Source organism: Bos mutus, chromosome 13 (genome assembly GCF_027580195.1).
Source record: "Bos mutus isolate GX-2022 chromosome 13, NWIPB_WYAK_1.1, whole genome shotgun sequence".
Classification (NCBI taxonomy): Eukaryota; Metazoa; Chordata; class Mammalia; order Artiodactyla; family Bovidae; genus Bos; species Bos mutus.
In genome coordinates, this window is record NC_091629.1 from 36,319,595 (window position 1) to 36,340,363 (window position 20,769).

Below are 20,769 nucleotides of genomic sequence, written 5' to 3' on the forward strand. Positions count from 1 at the left end.
AACAGACCCACAGATAACAGAGAACTAACTAGTGGTTACCAGTGGGAACAGGGAAGTAGGGGAAGGCAGGATAGGGGTAGGGAAATGAGAGGTACAAACTATTATGTTGAAGATAAGCTACAGAGCTTAATTGTACAACACGGGGAATATAGCCAGTATTTTATAACTATAAATGTAGTATAACCTTTAAAGTTGTGAATCACTGTGTTATATACCTGTAAGTTATATAATTTTGAAAATCAACTGTACTTCAATATCAAATAAATTTTAAAAAATGGACATCAAGTTCAGTACCTCAAAAATCTCATCAGTTGGCACACTTGTAAAACTGTTGCACATTACAGAGAAAGGAGCCAAATAGGTTAAATCAATGAGGAAAAAGATAATAAAATGGAGGATAGAGAATGGAAAATGGTGATATCAAAAGTGAAGATTATGTAATAGTGTGTGTTTATGTGTCACGGAGTGTGACACAGAGTGACAAGCAACCAGACATTTACCAACTGCCACCTCCTTAGTAGGAAAAACAAGGAACAAAGTGAGTGGGTGGAGTTTCTCTGTGGAAACTTGAAAACAAAGGTAACGCTTTGGGTAGTGTAGTAAAGCTCTCTACATTTTGGTATTTAGAATATGAGGGAGTAGAGATCCTATAGCTGCCTCTTACATGTCTACTCTGCTACAAAACTTACTGGTACTTGACAAGCTCTGCTAAGAACAGAAAGCTTCCCATCAACATTTTTTTGAAAATATAAACAGGCAGTGAAAGCTCACCACACATTGGATTAAATCACCTGTAATTTGAAAGAAAAAGTCAAGATTTTTAAAAAGTTCTGAATGTGACACAAAGATAATTTAAGATATAGGGGGAAAGTTAAGATATAAAACTCTATTTAGGATGCCTGGAGAAATGTAAGATTTGATGACCATAGAACAAGAGTTATTTTGTGATAAATGAATATAAGGAAAATATGAGCTCTGGGAAGTTATAAGTGATAAAATTAACAGAGCAATTGGGAGGGTAAAGTTAGGAAAATCTCAAAATTAAAAACTTTAGAAATAAAAGGAAATATGAGAAAAAACTTTAAAATCTTAGAGAACTTATCTGTGAGGTTTGATATCCTTTAAGTAGGAGGTCTAGAAGGATAGAACAGAGATACCAGAAGGGAGGAAACTTAAAAATAGAAGTAAACATTTCCAGTGATAATGAGAAATAAAAGCTTTTAAATTAAATTGCTTAGCAAGCATCAGTGAGATTTTTAAAAAAGCTTAAATCTGTCTGTGCTTTTTTAAACAATAAGAATTAAAGAATATCATAAAAAGCTTCCAGGCAGAAAAAATAAGTCTTGTACAATAAGACAACAGAAGTTTGATTTCTCTCCTTCCCCAACCAAAACAAACAAACATTAAACTAACATTAAACATGATAAAAATGGTTTTTAAGACACTAGATGTCCGGCAAGGAGGTAATTCCCTTGAGAGAGAGAAATAGACAAGATGAACCCCAGGATTGTCCTAGCTTACTACAGTTGACCTTCAAAAAAATAGGAGTTTGAACTGCATAGGTTCACTTACACAGAGATTTTTTTTTCAGTGGTAAATACTATAGTACTACATGATCCACAGTGGGGTGAATCCACGGGCACAGAACCATGAATGCAGAATTGCTTTTACAGAGGGCTGACTGTAAGCTTTATTCATGGCTTTTCATCTGCAGAGAGCATCGATTCTCCCATGTTAGCATTAACACCCATGTCACTCAAGGATCAACTGTACTTTGAGAAAATTCCCAGGCCGTGGCACAGGAAGGGGGTACCCAGGTAGATCCCAATGTACTTCCTGAGCTGAGTAGATGCTGCTAAGATTCTGATGAGACCAAAGCATCTAGAGTACTAAAGAGGAAAGATTTCCCCCAAAACAGAACTCCCAAGGTCTGCGAAGATTCCTTTCCTCCTCCTCTGGCATCCCAAGTATTCAACAGAGTTTTGCTATATGTGCTTTTGTGTGACTTAACCACTGAAGTTGGAGGAAGAAAAACACAGGTGAAATTATTCCAGAACAGTTCCTGATGCATGCTCAGAGCTGGGAATAGTGCCTGTTCCCACCAATTAGGTGGGAACATAATTCATAAGGGGCATTGGATAAAGTCTTCAGGAGGGTTTTGTCTCAGTAGTGGGGAATAATCAGCCCTAGTATGAGCACTGCTCTGGACCCTCCTAACAATTTACAAAAGTAAGACCTGAAAGGATCAAACAGTTTTCAAGTAACTGCATTCCAGAATAAAGCACAAGAATATTTATAGGAATATGAAAATACCTGGTATCCAACAAGGTAAAATTCACAGTGTCTGGCATCCAAAGATTATCACTTTACAGGTAAGTGGGAATATATGACTGATAATAAGGTAATCAGTCAAAATTGACCTGAAATGGACAGAAACATTAGAATTAGCAAACAAGGACATAAAACAGTTATTCTCATTGTATTCCATATGCTCTAGAAGCTAGAGGAAAGATTGAATGGGTTAAACAAATAGAAAATATAAAAAGGACCCAGATAGAACTTCTAGAAGTGAACATTGCAATATCTAAGATGAAAAATATACTAGATGGCAGTAACATTAACTTAGATCCTGCCAAAGAAGATTAATGATTTTTAAGCCATAGCAGTAGAAACCATCCAAGGTGAATGAAGCACAGAGAGACTAAAGAATCCAAAAGAATGGAAAGAGCATCAGTTCAGTTCAGTGGCTCAGTTATGTCCCGACTCTTTGCGACCCCATGAACCGAGCATGCCAGGCCTCCCTGTCGATAACCAACTCCTGGAGTTAATCCAAACTGTTGGACACGACTGAGCGACTGAACTGAACTGAACTGAACTTGGTTATCTGGGTCATGATCTTTTTTGTGTACTACTTCTGTATATTCTTGCCACCTCTTCTTAATATCTTCTGCTTCTGTTAGGTTCATACCATTTCTGTCCTTTATTGAGCCCATCTTTGCATGAAATGTCCCGTTGGTATCTCTAATTTTCTTGAAGAGATCTCTAGTCTTTCCCATTCTATTGTTTTCCTCTGTTTCTTTGCATTGATCGCTGAGGAAGGCTTTCTTATCTCTCCTTGCTATTCTTTGGAACTCTGCATTCAAATGGGTGTATCTTTCCTTTTCTCCTTTGCTTTTTGCTTCTCTTCTTTCCACATACCTGAATGGTCTAGTGGTTTTCCCCACTTTCTTCAATTTAAGTCTGAATTTGGCAATAAGGAGTTTACGATCTGAGCCACAGTCAGCTCTTGGTCTTGTTTTTGCTGACTGGAAAGAGCATCAGTGATTGCCAAATCAGTCACAGGACAGAATAAAGACATTTTTAAACTTAAAAAAATTTTTTCCTTCCATTAATCTTTTCTTAGAAAGCTATTGAAGGATGTGCTCTAACAAACAAGGAAGTCAGCCAAGGAAGAGGAGACAAATTAAGCCACGGGATCAAATCCATCATGTGAAAGCTTCAGAATGAAGCTGGAAGAAAGAGAGAGATTATCTGATATCTTTAAACCAGTGGTTCTCAATTGGAATGATTTTGCTGTCTCATCCCTCTCCTCCCCCCAATATTTGGACATGCTTTTGATTTGCCTAGACAGGGAGGGTCATTGTTATAGGCATCCAGTGAGTAAGAGACCAAGGATGTTGCACAAAACAATGCAAGGGCATCCCCTCACATCAAAGAAATAACTGGCCCTCAAATCACAGTAGTGTTTCTATTGAGAAACTCTAGTGTAAGGAGATTAACTGTGAGCAAATTAAGTGGGAAAGGTAGAAAAAAATTTAGGATTGATTTTTTTTTTAATGTATATATATAATACAAGTAAAAAAAAAAGCTGTTGGTAGCTTTTGGAAAAACGAAATTTGTTTAAGAAAGTAAATAGTATGGTATGTACTAGGCGTGCAGTAAATTTTATATATTACATATATATCTTTAATATTGTAAATAATAACTACTAGTATAGCCAACGGAGAAGGCAGTGGCACCCCACTCCAGCACTCTTGCCTGGAAAACCCCATGGATGGAGGAGCCTGGTGGGCTGCAGTCCATGGGGTCGCTAAGAGTCAGACAAGATTCAGCGACTTCACTTTCACTTTTCACTTTCATGTATTGGAGAAGGAAATGGCAACTCACTCCAGTGTTCTTGCCTCGAGAATCCCAGGGACGGGGAAGCCTCGTGGGCTGCCATCCATGGGATCGTACAGAGTCGGACACGACTGAAGCGACTTAGCAGCAGCAGTATAGCCAAAAAAGTCATATCATGGTATTAGGTATGTGTATGAGAAAAAGTGAGAATGGGGATAAGTATAGCAGAGCTACATCTTTGTCATAAGTCAGTATTTAATTTCTGAATTGATAAATGAAGAAATAGTGGTAGATGCTTATATCAAAATATGGAGGTAATTACCAAAAAGAAAACATTAAAAGACTTCAAAGTGGTTGCCTCTGAGGACTGAGACAAGGGGCAGTTTATGAAAGATTGAAGTAGGGATTAAATTTTTTTCATTACAGGCCTTTAGTACTAGTATTTGATTTTTTTAAACTGTAAGAATATATTCTAATTAAAATTTTATTTTAAATGAATTCACAATATATTTGTGTGTATATGTGTATAAATTTGTATATGCCCATCAAAGATGATATTCAAAAGATATACTAAAGTCTCTGAATCTGAAAAGATAGTTTCCTTCAGTGGGACACATTTATCAAGTATGTATAGGTTCTGATAATTGACAAAGTTTTGATATATTATTCACCAAGATAACCATTTCTAAATGTCAGAAAATAATTCTGATTGTCCTAATGATACCGACTCAGTTATTTCAGTGTTTTCCCCCTTGTATTACAGTTGCAAGATGTGAGTTTGAATCTATGGAATGTCTACAGCAAGATGGATCCTGTGTCCCTGGAGAGTTTGCTTTCCGAGGTAAAGAGCCACACTGTATTTAACATATAAATATAACCAGCTCAGTAATCTACTAATGATATTTAACTTGTAGAAATGCAGGATATATTTTAGTTTGCATTTAGTTAAAGAATTGAGCAGTTTCTTCCTTGATTGTTATCTTGAACTCCTTTGGAGTGAAAGAGGACCTGGAAAAGAGATACTGCCTCTTTCACTCTGAGAAACCACCTAAGATGAAACCAAGGCTCCCTGCCTTGTCCAAGGTTTAGGTTTTCACCTAAAGACATTCTTTCTGTTGGGCTGGACTTTAGAAAAACAGTCCAGAGGATGCCTTCTCTGAATGAAAAGATCTAATGAAAAGATTAAGAAATTAGGATATGTCTTAAAGGAATTAAGTATTAGGGGTTGGCAGTGTTTTTCTGTTAAGAGGTGGATAATAGCATTTTAGACCTTGTGAGCCCTGTGTCTTTGAACTATTCAACAATACCATTGTAGGCAATGCTTTAATGAATGGTTATGTCTATATTCCAGGGAAACTTTACTTACAAAAATAAATGGCCTTCCAACAGGCTGTAATTTGCTGACTCCTAGATTAAAGGATCAGGTATTAATTTTTCATCTGAACTTTGAAGAAAAAAATTCACAATGGGCAGAACAGTTTGTAACAAGGAGCAACAAACAAAACTAAGATATAGGTACTTTGTTTAAACAGCTCAGTAGTATCTCTCAGCAGTCATGGATGGATATCCATGGAAAAAGAACAGCTTATATGTAGCCTTCTAATGATATTAACTGTCAAAGTAAGACCCCAAATAATTCCAAAGACAAAAACAATTCCAAAAATGAAAACTACACATCAGTTTCACTTACAAATATCAATGCCTATATTTTAAGTAAAATGTCAGCAAATAGTATCATACTAAAAGAACATTCTATGATGAATTAGGGTATATTAAGCATTTAATATTTAGTTTAATACCAGAAAATCTGTTAATGTAATCACTGTACTAATTTTTCTCCTTGGAACCATTTATGATGATTCCATAGACACCAAAAAGACATTAGATAAAATTGAACATCCATTCTGTTTAAACATTTCTAATAACATAGGAATATAAGAGAAAAATAAAACCTGAACTTTTTGTTCTCTAAAAAGACTTAATCGTCATCATCAGTCCATGGTGTGGCTAATTATGGGAAAAAGTGAAAGTGAAAAAATGTATAACATTAAAAGTGTAAGAATGATGGGATTTACCTAGTCGTCCAGTGATTAGGACTTCTACTACTGGGGGCCCGAGTTCAGTTCTTGGTCATGGAAATAGATCCCACGAGCCAAAAAAAAAGGAAGGGAAAAAAAGACTAAGAATGATAAAGAAAATTTAAATACTGACAACTAAGAGTGATAAGTAATATAGGAATTTCTGCAAAGTATCTGGGAGCCACACCCCATTTGTGTGCAGTGCCCTAAATAGGGAGCTGCAGGTCACACATGGAGACTAGACATAGCATTGTAGTTTTGAGAACACTGCAATCATCTCCATAGTCAGTGGAATAGGACCACCCAGAGAACATCTTTAATTATACCTAGAGCAGCAGTGACATCATGCAACATCAAGCAACAGCGGTAATCATCACGAGTTGTAGACCAAACCCTTTCATGGTTCTCTAATTTCCAGTGAGCTTCATATGCTTAGATGGTATCTTGAAAAAGTGAAAGGAAACCCTTTTAATGTCTGAGGTTGGACTTCCCATCTAAGAGGAAAAGTGAGGGCTCAGAGCCAGATTTAATTTTATTTACAAAGAATAAAGTAAGATGGTATTTCTTATACCAAAATATGATTGAGTGCATTTATACCTACTACATTATGGAGAGCTCTTACCAATTGGTAAGAAAAATACAATGGTGGGGAACTGGAAGACAACTAGAATTGGCTGTTCACAAAATAAATAAAAATGACCATGATTTTTTTCCTCCAAGTTAGGGATATAGAAAATCAAAGGAGACCATTCTTCTCATCCTAACAACCAAACAATCTGAATATGCAGCAAAATAGTAGTTTAAAATCAATTAGAGAGCTGAAGATGCAAAGAAACTGCAAAGAACTCTTGTTTCTGAAAAATAGGGCCCTTCATAGGATGCTGTTCTCATTTTTAATGGAACAGCATGAGGAAGAGAAATCTATCATACACAAGGATCAGTAAAAATCAGTTGACCTTTTAAAGACCTTTTAATGGCTGTATGTGAGTGAGTCAACACTTACCCCTCAACTCGATACCATAGGTCTTCACAAGTGTTCAGGTTAATCTACCCATCTTGCCTGAAGCACTTGATACTCAACTATAACCTGGATTAGAGATGAGAGCTGAGAGCAACCCTTTGGCAGCATTTCAGGTCTTCACAAGGTATAAGCAGCTACCCTTTTAAGGCTAGGGACAGGCAGCAAGACTAAGATCTCTTTACATACACAGAACCAAGGGACTGGAGATGGAGAGCAAAGAGAACTTCTTAGCCACCCAAAAAGCTGATAGCCAGCTTGTAAAGCAGGGAGAGATTGTCCGTAATTCCTAAAGCTGATAGCTTAGCTGTGAAATGAAAAGAGATTTCCAGAAAATTGTCAGAGCAAAATCACTAAAGTTCACAGCCTACCCTTAAAATATTTGAATTTGAATTTAAACCAAACTACAAATGTTACAAGATCCAGACCCTGATCAATTACAGATCAGATTAACTTAGTTCCCTGCTTTAGTGGTCTAATGAAAGAGAGGGATCTAGTGGCCCTTTCTTAGAGGTGAGTGGTATTTATGTCAGTTTTTACTGTTTTATACGAAACATCTGGCATATTTTTTTTTTAATTATAAAATAAGAAGAAGCAAGAAAATTTGATATGTGGTCAAGAAAGGAAACAGTCAATAGAAGTAGGCCCAGATGTTAGAATTGACCAATGGAGAGTTTAAATGATGAAAGTGCTAAAGAATCTGGAAGAAAATGGGACAACATATGTGAAGAGATGAGGAATTTTAACAGAGACCTGACAGCTATAAAAAGAACCAAATGAAAATGCTAGAAATGAGAAATATGGGCTATAAAAATGGAGAATTTATTAAATTGGCTAATTTATTAAATTAGACTCCAATGAAGAAAAGTTCAATGAACTTGAAGATAAGTCAACAGAAAGTTTCTAAACTGAAAGACAGAGAGAAAATGAACAAAAATGGCAGAGCACAGTATCCAGTATCTGCCAAACAGTGTCAAATGATCTACATAGTAAATCATTGGAGTCCAAGTATAGTTGGAGTCCCAGAAGGGAGAGTAGAGAGAAAATGGGGCAATAAATTTAAGTTGATAATATCCAAAAACTTTCTAAATTGATGAAATACATCAATCCACAAATTCAGGAGCTTTCATAAACCCTAAATACAATAAAATAAATATGTACGAAAATGACTATAAATTTGTAAAGGGATCTCTGAGGTGAATCTACATGTGTTAATAAGATTCAAATCCAACAACCAAAAGAAGTTAAAATGCAATTTCAGTCCTGACTTGTGCTGATAAAAAATTATTGAAAAAGGGAGCCAATCTATACCCATATTACCTCTTCGTTTTTTAAATTTATCTATTTTTGGCTGTACTGGGTCTTTGTTGCTATTTGCAGGCTTTCTCTAATTGCTACAAGCAATTACTCTCCAGTTGCAGTGCACAGGCTTATTGTGGTGGCTTCTCATTGCGGAGCACGGGTTTAGTAGTTGGAGCATGCAGGCTTAGCAGCTGCAGCTTGTGGGCTCTAGAGCAGGCTCAGCAGTTGTACATGGGCTCAGCTGTGGTTGTCCTAGAGTATGTGGGATCCTCCCAGACCAGCAATCAGTCTGTGTCGCCTACATTGGCAGGTGGATTCCTAACCAGTGGACCACCAGAGAAGTCCCTATAAAAAAATCTACTTTTTTTTCCCTTCTCTCTTTTCTTGCTCAGCTGCTCCATAGTCTCCAAAGTTGTCTTTAAAAACCCTTTTTCTCTTCACTGTCCAAATACGTTTGCTGTTCACATGTGTTTTCTCTTTGCTAAGACTGATAACCTTATAGTCAGAATTAGCATCTAGGCCTTAAATCTCACTGGCCAGTCTTTGCTGGCAGCTATTTGATGGCCAGACTGCCTACAGCTACATGCTTCTTGGTCAGATCCTGCAAAGAGAAAATGCAGACTGCTCTGAGATTTTATTTAGAAAGATGTTCAAAATATCTTTGGTGGGAAAAGTAAAAAAGTAGAGTATATTTCCATCTTTGTAAAATAATTTGTATTTGTGTATCTTAGAAATTTCAGATGGTAGTCTTACTGGTTATTATTTTTGTACTGGTTATATATTTTAAAAATATTATTATTTTACTTATTTTTGTTTTCTTAAATTTATTATATAATGTAATTCTTAAAAATACTTTTAAATACTGAAATTAAACTTCTTTTCACCCTTTAAGTCATTTGAGAGCAGACACTGCTGTATGCCAGCCTAGGGCCAGGAGTCCTGTCTGAAGTTCAGGGTCCTTCCGTAATGGGCAAGGGTGAAGGCACACTGACATGTTTCTTGAGTTTTGCAGACTTTTGCTGCTTATCTGACCTTGATATCTGTCTGGGCCTGTCTTCTGAATTTGGCCTTGAGTCTGAGCAGATAGACCTTCCCTTCATCATCAGATCTAACAAACCAATTCTACCTCCATACACAGAATCCATTTCCACAAATGCAAGTGGAAAAATTTTGAGAATGATGTGTCTGGTGGAAACCATACAGGCTCTAGGTATCTCTCACATAGATATATTTTCACTTTTGCTGGTTGTTAGTATTGCATCCTCGGGTAACTTTACTGTTCAGTACCTCAGTCTCCTCATATATAAAATGAGCATAGAGAAGTACACAAGGGTATTCAGTTCAGTTGAGTTGCTCAGTTGTATCCGACTCTTTGCAACCCCATGAACTGCAGCATGCCAGGCCTCCCTGTCTATCACCAACTCCCAGAGTCCACCCAGAGTCCACCCAAACCCATGTCCATTGAGTCGGTGATGCCATCCAACCATCTCGTCCTGTCGTCCCCTTCTCCTCCTGCCCTCAATCTCTCCCAGCATCAGGGTCTTTTCCAATGAGTCAGCTCTTCGCATCAGGTGGCCAAAGTATTGGAGTTTCAGCTTCAACATCAGTCCTTCCAATGAACACCCAGGACCGATCTCCTTTAGGATGGACTGGTTGAATCTCCTTGCAGTCGAAGGGACTCTCAACAGTCTTCTCTAACACCACAGTTCAAAAGCATCAATTCTTCGGCACTCAGCTTTCTTTATAGTCCAATTCTCACATCCATACATGACCACTGGAAAAACCGTGGCCTTCACTAGATGGACCTTTGTTGGCAAAGTAATGCCTCTGCTTTTGAATATGCTGTCTAGGTTGGTCATAACTTTCCTTCCAAGGAGTAAGCGTCTTTTAATTTCATGGCTGCAATCACCATCTGCAGTGATTTTAGAGCCCCAGAAATAAAGTCAGCCACTATTTCCACTGTTTCCCCATCTATTTGCCATGAAGTGATGGGACCAGATGCCATGATCTTAGTTTTCTGAATGTTAAGCTTTAAAGCCAGCCTTTTCACTCTCCTCTTTGAGTTTCATCAAGAGGCTCTTTAGTTCTTCTTCGCTTTCTGCCATAAGGGTGGTGTCATCTGCATATCTGAGGTGATTGATATTTCTCCCAGCAATCTTGATTCCAGCTTGTGGTTCCTCCAGCCCAGCATTTCTCATGATGTATCCTGCATATAAGTTAAATAAGTAGGGTGACAATATACAGCCTTGACGTACTCCTTTTCCTATTTGGAACCAGTCTGTTGTTCCATGTCCAGTTCTGACTGTTGCTTCCTGACCTGCATACAGGTTTCTCAAGAGGCAGGTCAGGTAGTCTGGTATTCCCATCTCTTTCAGAATTTTCCAGTTTATTGTGATCCACACAGTCAAAGGCTTTGGCATAGTCAATAAAGCAAAAACAGATGTTTTTCTGGAACTCTCTTGCTTTTTCACAAGGGTATTAGTAAGTCTTAAATATATCGATATTTATATAGATACATATATTTATATATATATGAACATTTCATGTATAGTGGTAGTTATTTTTGGTATGACAATTTGTTGTATCTTCCATTTCAGTCATAGTGTGGATTCCTGATGGTCTAGTGGTAAGGATTTAGTGCTCTTAGTCATAGCATGGAGTTGAAAGAAATATTTAATGGTTCATTTCACCTTATTCTGTAATTAGTAGTGACATAGCCACCTACCTCAGGGAAGTTTTTTGGGAGCAAAGTGCCTATCTTCTTCTGTGTACTCCACAAAGCATGGAATGTTTTTCGCCTAGAAGATAACCAGAGAATGACTGCTACCAAACTATATAACTTCACTTTCTTACCATAGATCCACACCAAGGTGAGTATCACCATACAGGCTATTAAAATAGAAGCATACGTCTGAGTTTGTTTCTAAATAGAATTGTAAAACAGAACAAAGTGTATTCTGTACTATAGCTGTATTGGTTCTTTTTTGTTTTCCTAAGCTTCACAAAGTAAAGCATTCTGGCATAGACCAAGGGATTGGACAGAGCTGAGCAGATGAGGTACAGACCCACACTGGGGTGCACAGCCTCAGATGTGACTTTCCTGAGGCCAGTGATACACATTATGGGTGTCTGAGAGACAGAGCAGAGAAATGTCAGGAAATCTAGGGAGAGGCTCAGACATTCTTAGCCAACTCCAGCTAAGCTGATAGTAGAGGCAGAGAAATTGACAAGTATGCAGGGATCTAGTATGTAAGACCTGGTAATAAGCACTTTCTATAGGTTATTTCATGTAATTCCTGTAATGTATCTGTAAGGTAAATATAATAATCCTTCCATTACACACATAAGGCATTTGTGTCTCAGAAAGGTTAGTTTCCTTACCCAAGGTCACACAGCCAGTAAGAGGCAAAGCAAAGGTTCTGGCACAAGTCTTTCTGAATCTAATTGTACTTTCAGTTCCAAGATGTGGTGGCAGCTAGCTGGAAATGGGGACTGGATCTGAGAAGAAGAGTTGGACAGACATTGAAGATTTGTGATTAGTGTGGTAGTTGGACGAGTGGAGAGTGCAGTTCTGTTCACAGTCCATGTGGGGTAAAACCAGTGCCAAAGTGGGAAGACTGTCCTAGAATCAGGGCCACTGATTGAACCTAATAGCAATGGGTCAAGATCTGAAACTCCGAAGGTCTGTTTTACTGGAACAAAGGGCAGAGGTAGTATGGCAAGGCAGCCTGACCTAATCAGTTGTAGACTACCAGTTACTAGTATATATTTGTTTACTCTGTAAACTACCTATGTAAAATTAGGAGAGAATATCTTAAAAAACATTAATGATTTTATTCTATTTTTTTCTGAGTTTTGTTTTTAAAGACTTTTTATTAAAGTAGCACAGATTCAGAAAGCAGCAGAAAATTAATGTATAACCTAATAATTATCATACGACAAAGCAATAGAACCTTGCTGCCTACTCCAGAGGCAATCTGAGTGCTTTCTGCCGAATCTGTCACCTTCCTCTCTGAAGAATAACACTGTCGTGAATTCTGTGGTAATCATTTCCTTTTCTTTGCAGTGTATCATCTAGATGTGCTTCTGTAAACACATAGTTTAGCTTTGCCTGCTTCTGTGTGTTGCAGGTTTCTTCTAATGTTTAGGTTCCCCCTCCTTCTCTTTATTCCCACCCATCCCTTGCTAACTGTCAGTTGAAAAAACCAGATCATTTGTCTTATATTTGCCCTTATGGGATTTTATTGATTGCATTTCCATGATGTAGTTTAACAGTTTTCCTGTCTTGAATCTCCTGATGTTAGTAATTGATTCTAGAGGTTTTATCAGTTTCAGGATTGATTTTTAGAGGGAAAATTACTTCATTGTTTCTAGGTCTCTTCAGTGGACAGCGCTAGGAAATTTTCTTCTCTCTCTTCCTGTCCCCAACCTCGTCTCTCCCTAAATGTGTGTGTGTGTGTGTATATATATATCTGATTTTTTATCCTACATTATATATAAAACATATTCAGAAATATCAGCACTGTCTCCTACATATTACTGAAAATAATTTTAGACATATATTGATATATGTATATAATATTTATCAGTTCAGTCGAGTCCAACTCTTTGCGACCCCATGGACTGTAGCACGCCAGACCTCCCTGTCCATCACCAACTCCTGGAGTTCACCCAAACTCGTGTCCATTCAGTCGGTGATGCCATCCAACCATCTCATCCTCTGTCATCCCCTTCTCCTCCCGCCTTCAATCTTTCCCAGCATCAGGGTCTTTTCCATTGAGTCAGTTCTTCGTATCAGGTGGCCAAAGTATAGGAGTTTCAGCATCAGTCCTTCCAATGAATATTCAAGGTTGATTTCCTTTAGGATGGACTGGTTGGATCCCCTCGCTGTCCAAGGGACTCTCAAGAGTCTTCTCCAACACCACAGTTCAAAAGCATCAATTCTTTGGTGCTCAGCTTTCTTTATAGTCCAACTCTCACATCCATACATGACTACTGGAAAAACCATAGCTTTGACTAGATGAACCTTTGTTGGCAAAGTAATATCTCTACTTTTTAATAAGCTGTCTAGGTTGGTCATAACTTTTCTTCCAAGGAGCAAGTGTCTTGTAATTTCATGGCTGCAGTCACCATCTGAAGTGATTCTGGAGCCCCCCCAAAAAGGTCTGACACTGTTTCTGCATCTATTTGTCATGAAGTGATGGGACCAGATGCCATGATCTTAGTTTTCTGAATGTTGAGTTTTAAGCCAACTTTTTCACTGTCTTTCACTTTCATCAGGAGGTCCTTTAGTAGTACTTCGCTTTCTGTCATAAGGGTGGTGTCATCTGCATATCTGAGGTTATTGATATTTCTCCTGGCAGTCTTGATTCCAGCTTCTGCTTCATCCAGTCCAGCATTTCTCATGATGTACTCTGCATATAAGTTAAATAAGCAGGGTGACAATATACAGGCTTGACGTACTCCTTTCCCAGTTTGGCACCAGTCTGTTGTTCCATGTCCAGTTCTAACTGTTGCTTCTTGACCTGCATACAGATTTCTCAGGAGGCAGGTCAAGTGGTCTGGTATTCCCATCTCTTTCAGAATTTTCCAGTTTGTTCTGATCCACACAATCAAAGGCTTTGGCATAGTCAATAAGGCAGAAATAGATGTTTTTCTGGAACTCTCTTGCTTTTTAGATGACCCAATGGATGTTGGCAATTTGATCTCTGGTTCCTCTGCCTTTTCTAAAACCAGCTTGAACATCTGGAAGTTCACGGTTCATGTATTGCTGAAGCCTGGCTTGGAGAATTTTGAGCATTACTTCACTAGTGTGTGAGATGAGTGCAATTGTGCTGTACTTTGAGCATTCTTTGGCATTGCCTTTCTTTGGGACTGGAATGAAAACTGAGAACTTTTCCAGTCCTGTGGCTACTGCTGAGTTTTCCAAATTTGCTGGCATATTGAGTGCAGCACTTTCACAGCATTATCTGTTAGGATTTGAAATAGCTCAACTAGAATTCCGTCACCTCCATTAGCTTTGTTCGTAGTGATGCTTCCTAAGGCCAACTTGACTTCACATTCCAGAATGTCTGGCTCTAGGTGAGTGATCACACCATTGTGATTATCTGGGACGTGAAGATCTTTTTTTTTATAGTTCTTCTGTGTATTCTTGCCACCTCTTTTTAACATTTTCTTCTTCTGTGAGGTCCATACCATTTCTGTCCTTTATTGAGCCTGTCTTTGCATGAAATGTTTCCTTGGTATCTCTGATTTTCTTGAAGAGATCTCTAGTCTTTCCCATTCTATTGTTTTCCTCTATTTCTTTGCACTGATCACTGAGGAAGGCTTTCTTATCTCTCCTTGATATTCTTTGGAACTCTGCATTCAAATGTGTATATCTTTCCTTTTCTCCTTTGCTTTTGGCTTCTCTTCTCTTCTTACAGCTATTTGTAAGGCTTTTTCAGACAGCCATTTTGCTTTTTTTGCATTTGTTTTTCTTGGGGATGGTCTTGATCCCTGTCTCCTGTACAATGTCACGAACCTCTGTCCATAGTTCATCAGGCACTCTTTCAGATCTAGTTCCTTAAATTTATTTCTCACTTCCACTGTATAATGGTAAGGGATTTGATTTAGGTCATACCTGAATGGTCTAGCGGTTTTCCCTACTTTCTTCAATTTAAGTCTGAATTTGGCAATAAGGAGTTCATGATCTGAGCCACAGTCAGCTCCCGGTCTTGTTTTTGCTGACTATAATAATAGTAAATATAAATAATATAAATATTGATAAATATAAATAATAAGTATAAATAATATTTATTACATGTAATGTTATATATATATTATAAATAAAATATAGATCATCTAGGCATCAAAATAGTGAAGACACTTGAGAATATTGTTTACACTAAGTATTCTCTGCAGAGGTTAATTGTGCCTTAGGCCTGAGGCCAGGTGTATAGTTGTTGCATGGTTAACACAGTTCATAGGTCTGAGTACTTGTGTATCCTTAAAGAGATGACTAGGAAAGAGCATAGATCCAGACAGTCAGTTTTAGTGCAGCAAACAGAATGCCTGCTGTAAGCAAGGTGAGTGCTTGTCATGTACACTTACACAGTGTGAGACGGCCAGTGAAAACTACTCTCCAGGGACTTCCCTGGTGATACAGTGAATAAGATTCTACCTGCCAATGCAGGGGAGACAGGTTTGATCCCTGGTCCAGGAGGATTCCACGTGCTGAGGACCAACTAAGCCCATGTGCCACAACTACTGAGGCTATGTGTTGCAACTGCTGAAGCCTCTGCGCCTAGAGCCTGTGCTCCTCAGCATTCACCGCAATGTAGCCTCCACTTGCTGCAACTAGAGAATCACTGTGAGCAGCAGTGAAGAAAGTGCACAACCAAAAGAAATATAAGGGCAGGGTTGGTTTATTAAAAATAAGAAAACTCCTATCCAATTTGAGTACAAATTAACAGTGACTTCAAAATAGGGCCAAAGATGTCACTTCAAAATAAGGCCAAAGATCAAGCAAGTCATAGCTGATATTTTGGATTAGCTGATGATGCCTTAAAGAAAAGCCAAAAAAGCAATGTGTAGTGGTTGGTTACAGGAATGAATTCAGAGAGGATGCTTAAAACCAACTGGGATGGGGGAAGGAGGCAGGCTGTATTTGGAGGAGAATCAGCAGGTAAGGTACATATTTGCATTCCCCCTAGGAGGAGGGGATGAGGGAGAAAGGGGATCAGGGTCACTTCTGACCCCACTTAACTTCTAACTAAAGTCAACTAATTTGTCCTTGAACAGACTTCACTGTTGTAACCCTTTTGGTACTTACTAGGTACAGTGTCTCATAAATAGCTTTACATTGCCTCATAAATAACTCCCTCTCAACAAGGACTGCCGATTGTCCTTTTTAAAAATAGCTTTTAAAGGAAATTACTGTCCTTTTTTTTAAAAAAAGCTTTACTGAAATATAATTTATATGCCATAAAATTTACCCATTTTAAGTATACAATTCGATGATTTTTAGTAAGTTTACAGAACGATGCAATTATCACCACAATTTGAATTTTACAACTTGTCATCAACCCAGAGAGTTCCTTTGTGCTTGCAACAGAGCGGGTTGAGCACACCCCTTAACAGGCAGCCATTGCTGTGCCTCTTTACTCCACACCCTGTAACTAGGCAAATGGTCTTGCTCAGCCATTTGGTTGGTGCCTCAGTGCTGCCCTGTTCCTCCCCCCAACCCCTCAGCAATCAGCTGTCGAGTGACCCTTAGGGAAGTGATTCAGTCAGTGGTCAGTGGTGTGGTAGTCACCAGGTGGAGAGTGAGTTAAGAAGCAGATTCAGGCCTTCTGGAGGCCTTCCAGCTCACCCATTCTAGAGGGCTCCAGAGCCCTCACTAAGGTCTTCCACTAGCTGTGGCCCAGGCCTTGAGGAGTAGTGAATCTCTTCCCCCTTCCCTGTCTGTCCATCCTACCAGCAGTGGATGTCTGTCTCGTCACAGTCTGTGAGATCTGGTCTCCCTTATTTGAGCGACCTGAGGAGACGGAGGGCCAGTTAGGTTGGGGGCCTGGCTCCCTCAGGGATGATAGCTGGGCAGGATGTGAGAACCAGGCCCTGAAAGAGGTGCCGACTGAGATCTGTCTTCTCTTATCCAGGACTGGGACCTTGGAGGGTGAAAGTTGTACCTTAGGGCTTTGCCCTTTCTTGTCAGGACAGAGACTTAACATTAAAATCTGGTAGAGATTTACAGGAACATCATTAGCTGACTATGTATGACCTCACCTCAAGAACAAAGGATCTGACACTGAGAAGTCTGCAACAACTAACTGCGCCCATCCCTCACCTTTTGCTTTTAAAGGAGCTTGCTGAAAGCTTTCAGTAACTTTGGGGTTCTTAGAGCATGAGCCACCCATCTCCTTGTATCAATCTGTAATAAACCTTTGTCTGTTCCAAACTCTGCGTTTTAGTATTGACAGGCCTCACTGTGTCAGGCACAAGGCCTTGAGATTCGGTACATGCTGACATGTAGTCAGTTTCCATTCCCACTCCCAGCCCTAAGCAAACCACTAGTCTACTTGCTGTCTCTCTAGATTTGTCTTTTCTGAGTGTTTCATATATTGTAGTCTCTCATATCTGGTGTCTTTCACTGGGCATAATGTTTTTAAGGTCCATCCATGTGATAACAGGTATCAATAGTTGGCTACTACCTTTTAAACAATGTATTTAAATAGTCTGGTATTTTGAGATCAGATGTGGTTTCATGAGTCTGGTTTTCTAAAGTATCTCCTTAAATGACCAAACGCATTATCTTTTTCATTTTCTTTCTAGGATTTGGTGGCTTTTGAATATCAGTGGACTAGCTTCTTCGCTAATTTTGACACAGAAATTCCCTTCTTGCTAGAATTATCCGAATCTCAGGCTGGTGAGGTATGTAAAGGAAGGGTCAAAAAGAAAGAAAAAATTGGCTAATTTTTTTAATTTTTATTAAAAAATTTTTCAGACTACAACACTACCAATCCTAATTTGGTTATCATTTCCTTAAACTTTGTTGCATGATGTAAAGAAATTTTTAGTTTCTGTGCCACCCTATATTCTTAAACTTAATATATATATTAAGAATATATATATTCTTAAACTTAATATATATATTAAGAATAAGAATATATATATTCTTAAACTTTGTTGCATGATGTAAAGAAATTTTTAGTTTCTGTGCCACCCCTATATATATATATAAGAATGTATATATATGAATATATAATATATATATATAAGAATATATATATGTTCTTATATATTCTTTTTGGTTTTTCTGTGCCAGTTTCTTTATAATAAAGATACTCATTTCTTAGAGGTGGTATCCTTGTCAGTCAGGAATTCTGCTGGGCACCAGTTAATAAGCCTAGGAATAATTCTTCACATATGAATAGCACACCTTTGTCAGTTGAACCTCTAGGTGATGACAAGCTTTCTTTCTAAGCAAACAACGTGAAGTTGCTAGGTTCAGGCTAGGAACCATTCCATGAGTAAACTGAGGTATGTAAATCAAGAACTAAGGTACAGAACTGTTCCCAAAACTAGTCAACAGGCAGAATCAAAGAGATCTTGAGCTTGCATTTGAGCTTACTTTGGGTTTGGACTGCCAGTCTTCAGTCTCCTGTGTTTCACTGTGACCCAGTATAAGCCCTACTCCTGATCTTTAGAACTGGAGCTGATCTTTGTTGCCATGCACTTTACTTTTACCTTTTTTACCTTATGCTATAAACCCCACAGTATATTGGTATTATTCTTGTTTAGTCAATTATCTTTTTATCTTTAAAAATACTTTTTAAAGATTTTAAGTAATTTAAAAATCTTACATATCTGCCCATGCAGTTGAAATTTCTGGTGCTGTTCATTTCTTTGTGTTAGACACAGATGTTCATATGATATAATTCCCTTCTCCCTGAAGGATATCCTTTAACATTTTTTATAGTGTGAATCTTCTGATGATTCAGAAGAAAATTCTTCCAGCTTTTGTATGTCTGAAAATATTTTTTTCACTTTCATTTTTAAAAGTATTTTTGTGGTGTATGGAATCCTAGGTTGACAGTTTTTTCCTTTCAGTACTTGAAAGATGTTGTTTCACTCTTTTCTCACTTGCGTTGTTTCTAATGATGTCTTTTATCTTTTTCTTTGTTCTCCTGCATATAACTAGTCTTTTTTCCCTTCTGGTAGCTTTGAAGATTTTCTCTTTCATTACTGGCTTTGAGTAATTTGATTACCATATGTCTAACTGTAATTTTTTAACTGTTCATTTTTTTAAATCATTTATTTTTATTTTTGGCTGCCCTGTGTCTTCATTGCAGGGAAGACTTCATTGCTTTCTCTAGTTGCTATAAGCCGGAGCTACTCTCCAGTTGTGGCGTACAGACTTCTCATTGCAGCGGTTTCTCTTGTTTCAGGGCACAGGCTCAAGGCATTGGGCTTCAGTAGCTGCAGGGTGTGGGCTCAGTAGTTGTGGTGTGTGGGCTTTCAGATGTGCAGGCTTCAGTAGTTGTGGCACACGGGCTTAGTTTCCTTGCAGCATGTGGAATCTTCCTGGACCAGGGATCGAATCTGTGTCCCCTGTGTTGGCATTCTTAACCACTGGACCACCAGGAAAGTCCTGTCTGACTGTAATTTTGATCATACTTCTTATGCTTGGGTTTTGTTGAACTTTTTGGATCTGTGGATTTATAATTGTATCAAGTTTGGGAAGTTTTTGGCTATTGTTTTTTCTGTCCTCTTTCCCTTCAGAGACTCCAGTTACCTCTATATTAGGCCACTTGAAGTTGGCCCACCTCTTACTGATGCCCATTTCCTTTTTGTTTTTTTAATTCTTTTTTTTTTTCTTCTCTCATTACTGATTCTAAGAGTGAAAAATATTCACAAAGATTTGCTCAGGCAAGTGTCACTCCTGGTTTCTTGGTACCTTGTTCTCATTCCCACTTTCTTCCCATTCTCTTTCACCCATTCTGTTACTAATAGGTAACAAATCTCTGATAAACTCTTTTCTGTCTCTTTTGCACAAATGATCAGATACATTGCTGTTTTCTTATAAACTCTTCTTTCTTTCATTGAAGAGTAGCATACTATATGTAGTCATTTCTACTTTGCTCTTTTAACACTATGCTCAGTGTATCCTAGAACTCTCTCTAGGTCAGTTCATTGAGAGCTTCCTCATTCTTTGTTATAATTCATAGTACAGTTGACCCTTGAACAATGCAGACTTGAACTACCTGGGTCCACTGATACATGGATATTTTTCAGTAGTAAATACTACAGTACTGCAATTCACGATTGGTTGAATTCATGATTGGATGCGGAGAAGCTCCGAATGCAGAGGGCTAACTGTAAGTTATACACAGATTAACCCATGTGTTCAGCTGTACTCCATTGTGTGGATTTATCTTAATTTACTCAGCCACTCTCTTAGGTATGTGTATTTAGGTTATTTTCAATATTATGCCATTGCAAACAGTGCCATAGTAAATAACTCTGTGCTTATGTATTTTCATATTGTTGGAGGTTTGTATACCTAGTAATGGGATTGCTGGGTCACAAGGTAAGTGCATTTGTAGTTGTGTTAGCTATTGCCAAATTTCCCTTCAGAAAGATTGTACCGATTTGCATTCCCACTAGCAACATATGAGAGTGCCTGTTTCGCCATAGCTTCCCCAGTAGAATGTGTTGTCATACTTTTTAAGTTTTGACAGTCTCATAGATGAGAACAGATATCTTGGAATT

General features: G+C 38.2%; 1 protein-coding gene across 5 annotated transcripts in view; it reads left to right on the plus strand.

Moving 5' to 3' along the window:
• Positions 1–20,769, plus strand: part of DNAAF9 (dynein axonemal assembly factor 9) — a 173,135-nt gene that overhangs the window by 50,144 nt on the left and 102,222 nt on the right. For 3 of the 5 annotated variants that reach the window (XM_070381296.1, XM_070381297.1, XM_014477634.2), the window contains 2 exons: positions 4,883–4,960; positions 17,830–17,928. In XM_070381296.1, coding sequence (XP_070237397.1) covers positions 4,883–4,960; positions 17,830–17,928 — 177 coding nt within the window. Of the gene's footprint in view, positions 1–3,968; positions 4,305–4,882; positions 4,961–17,829; positions 17,929–20,769 lie in introns of those variants that run through there. The other 2 variants (XM_070381299.1, XM_070381298.1) reach the window with 2 other exon arrangements.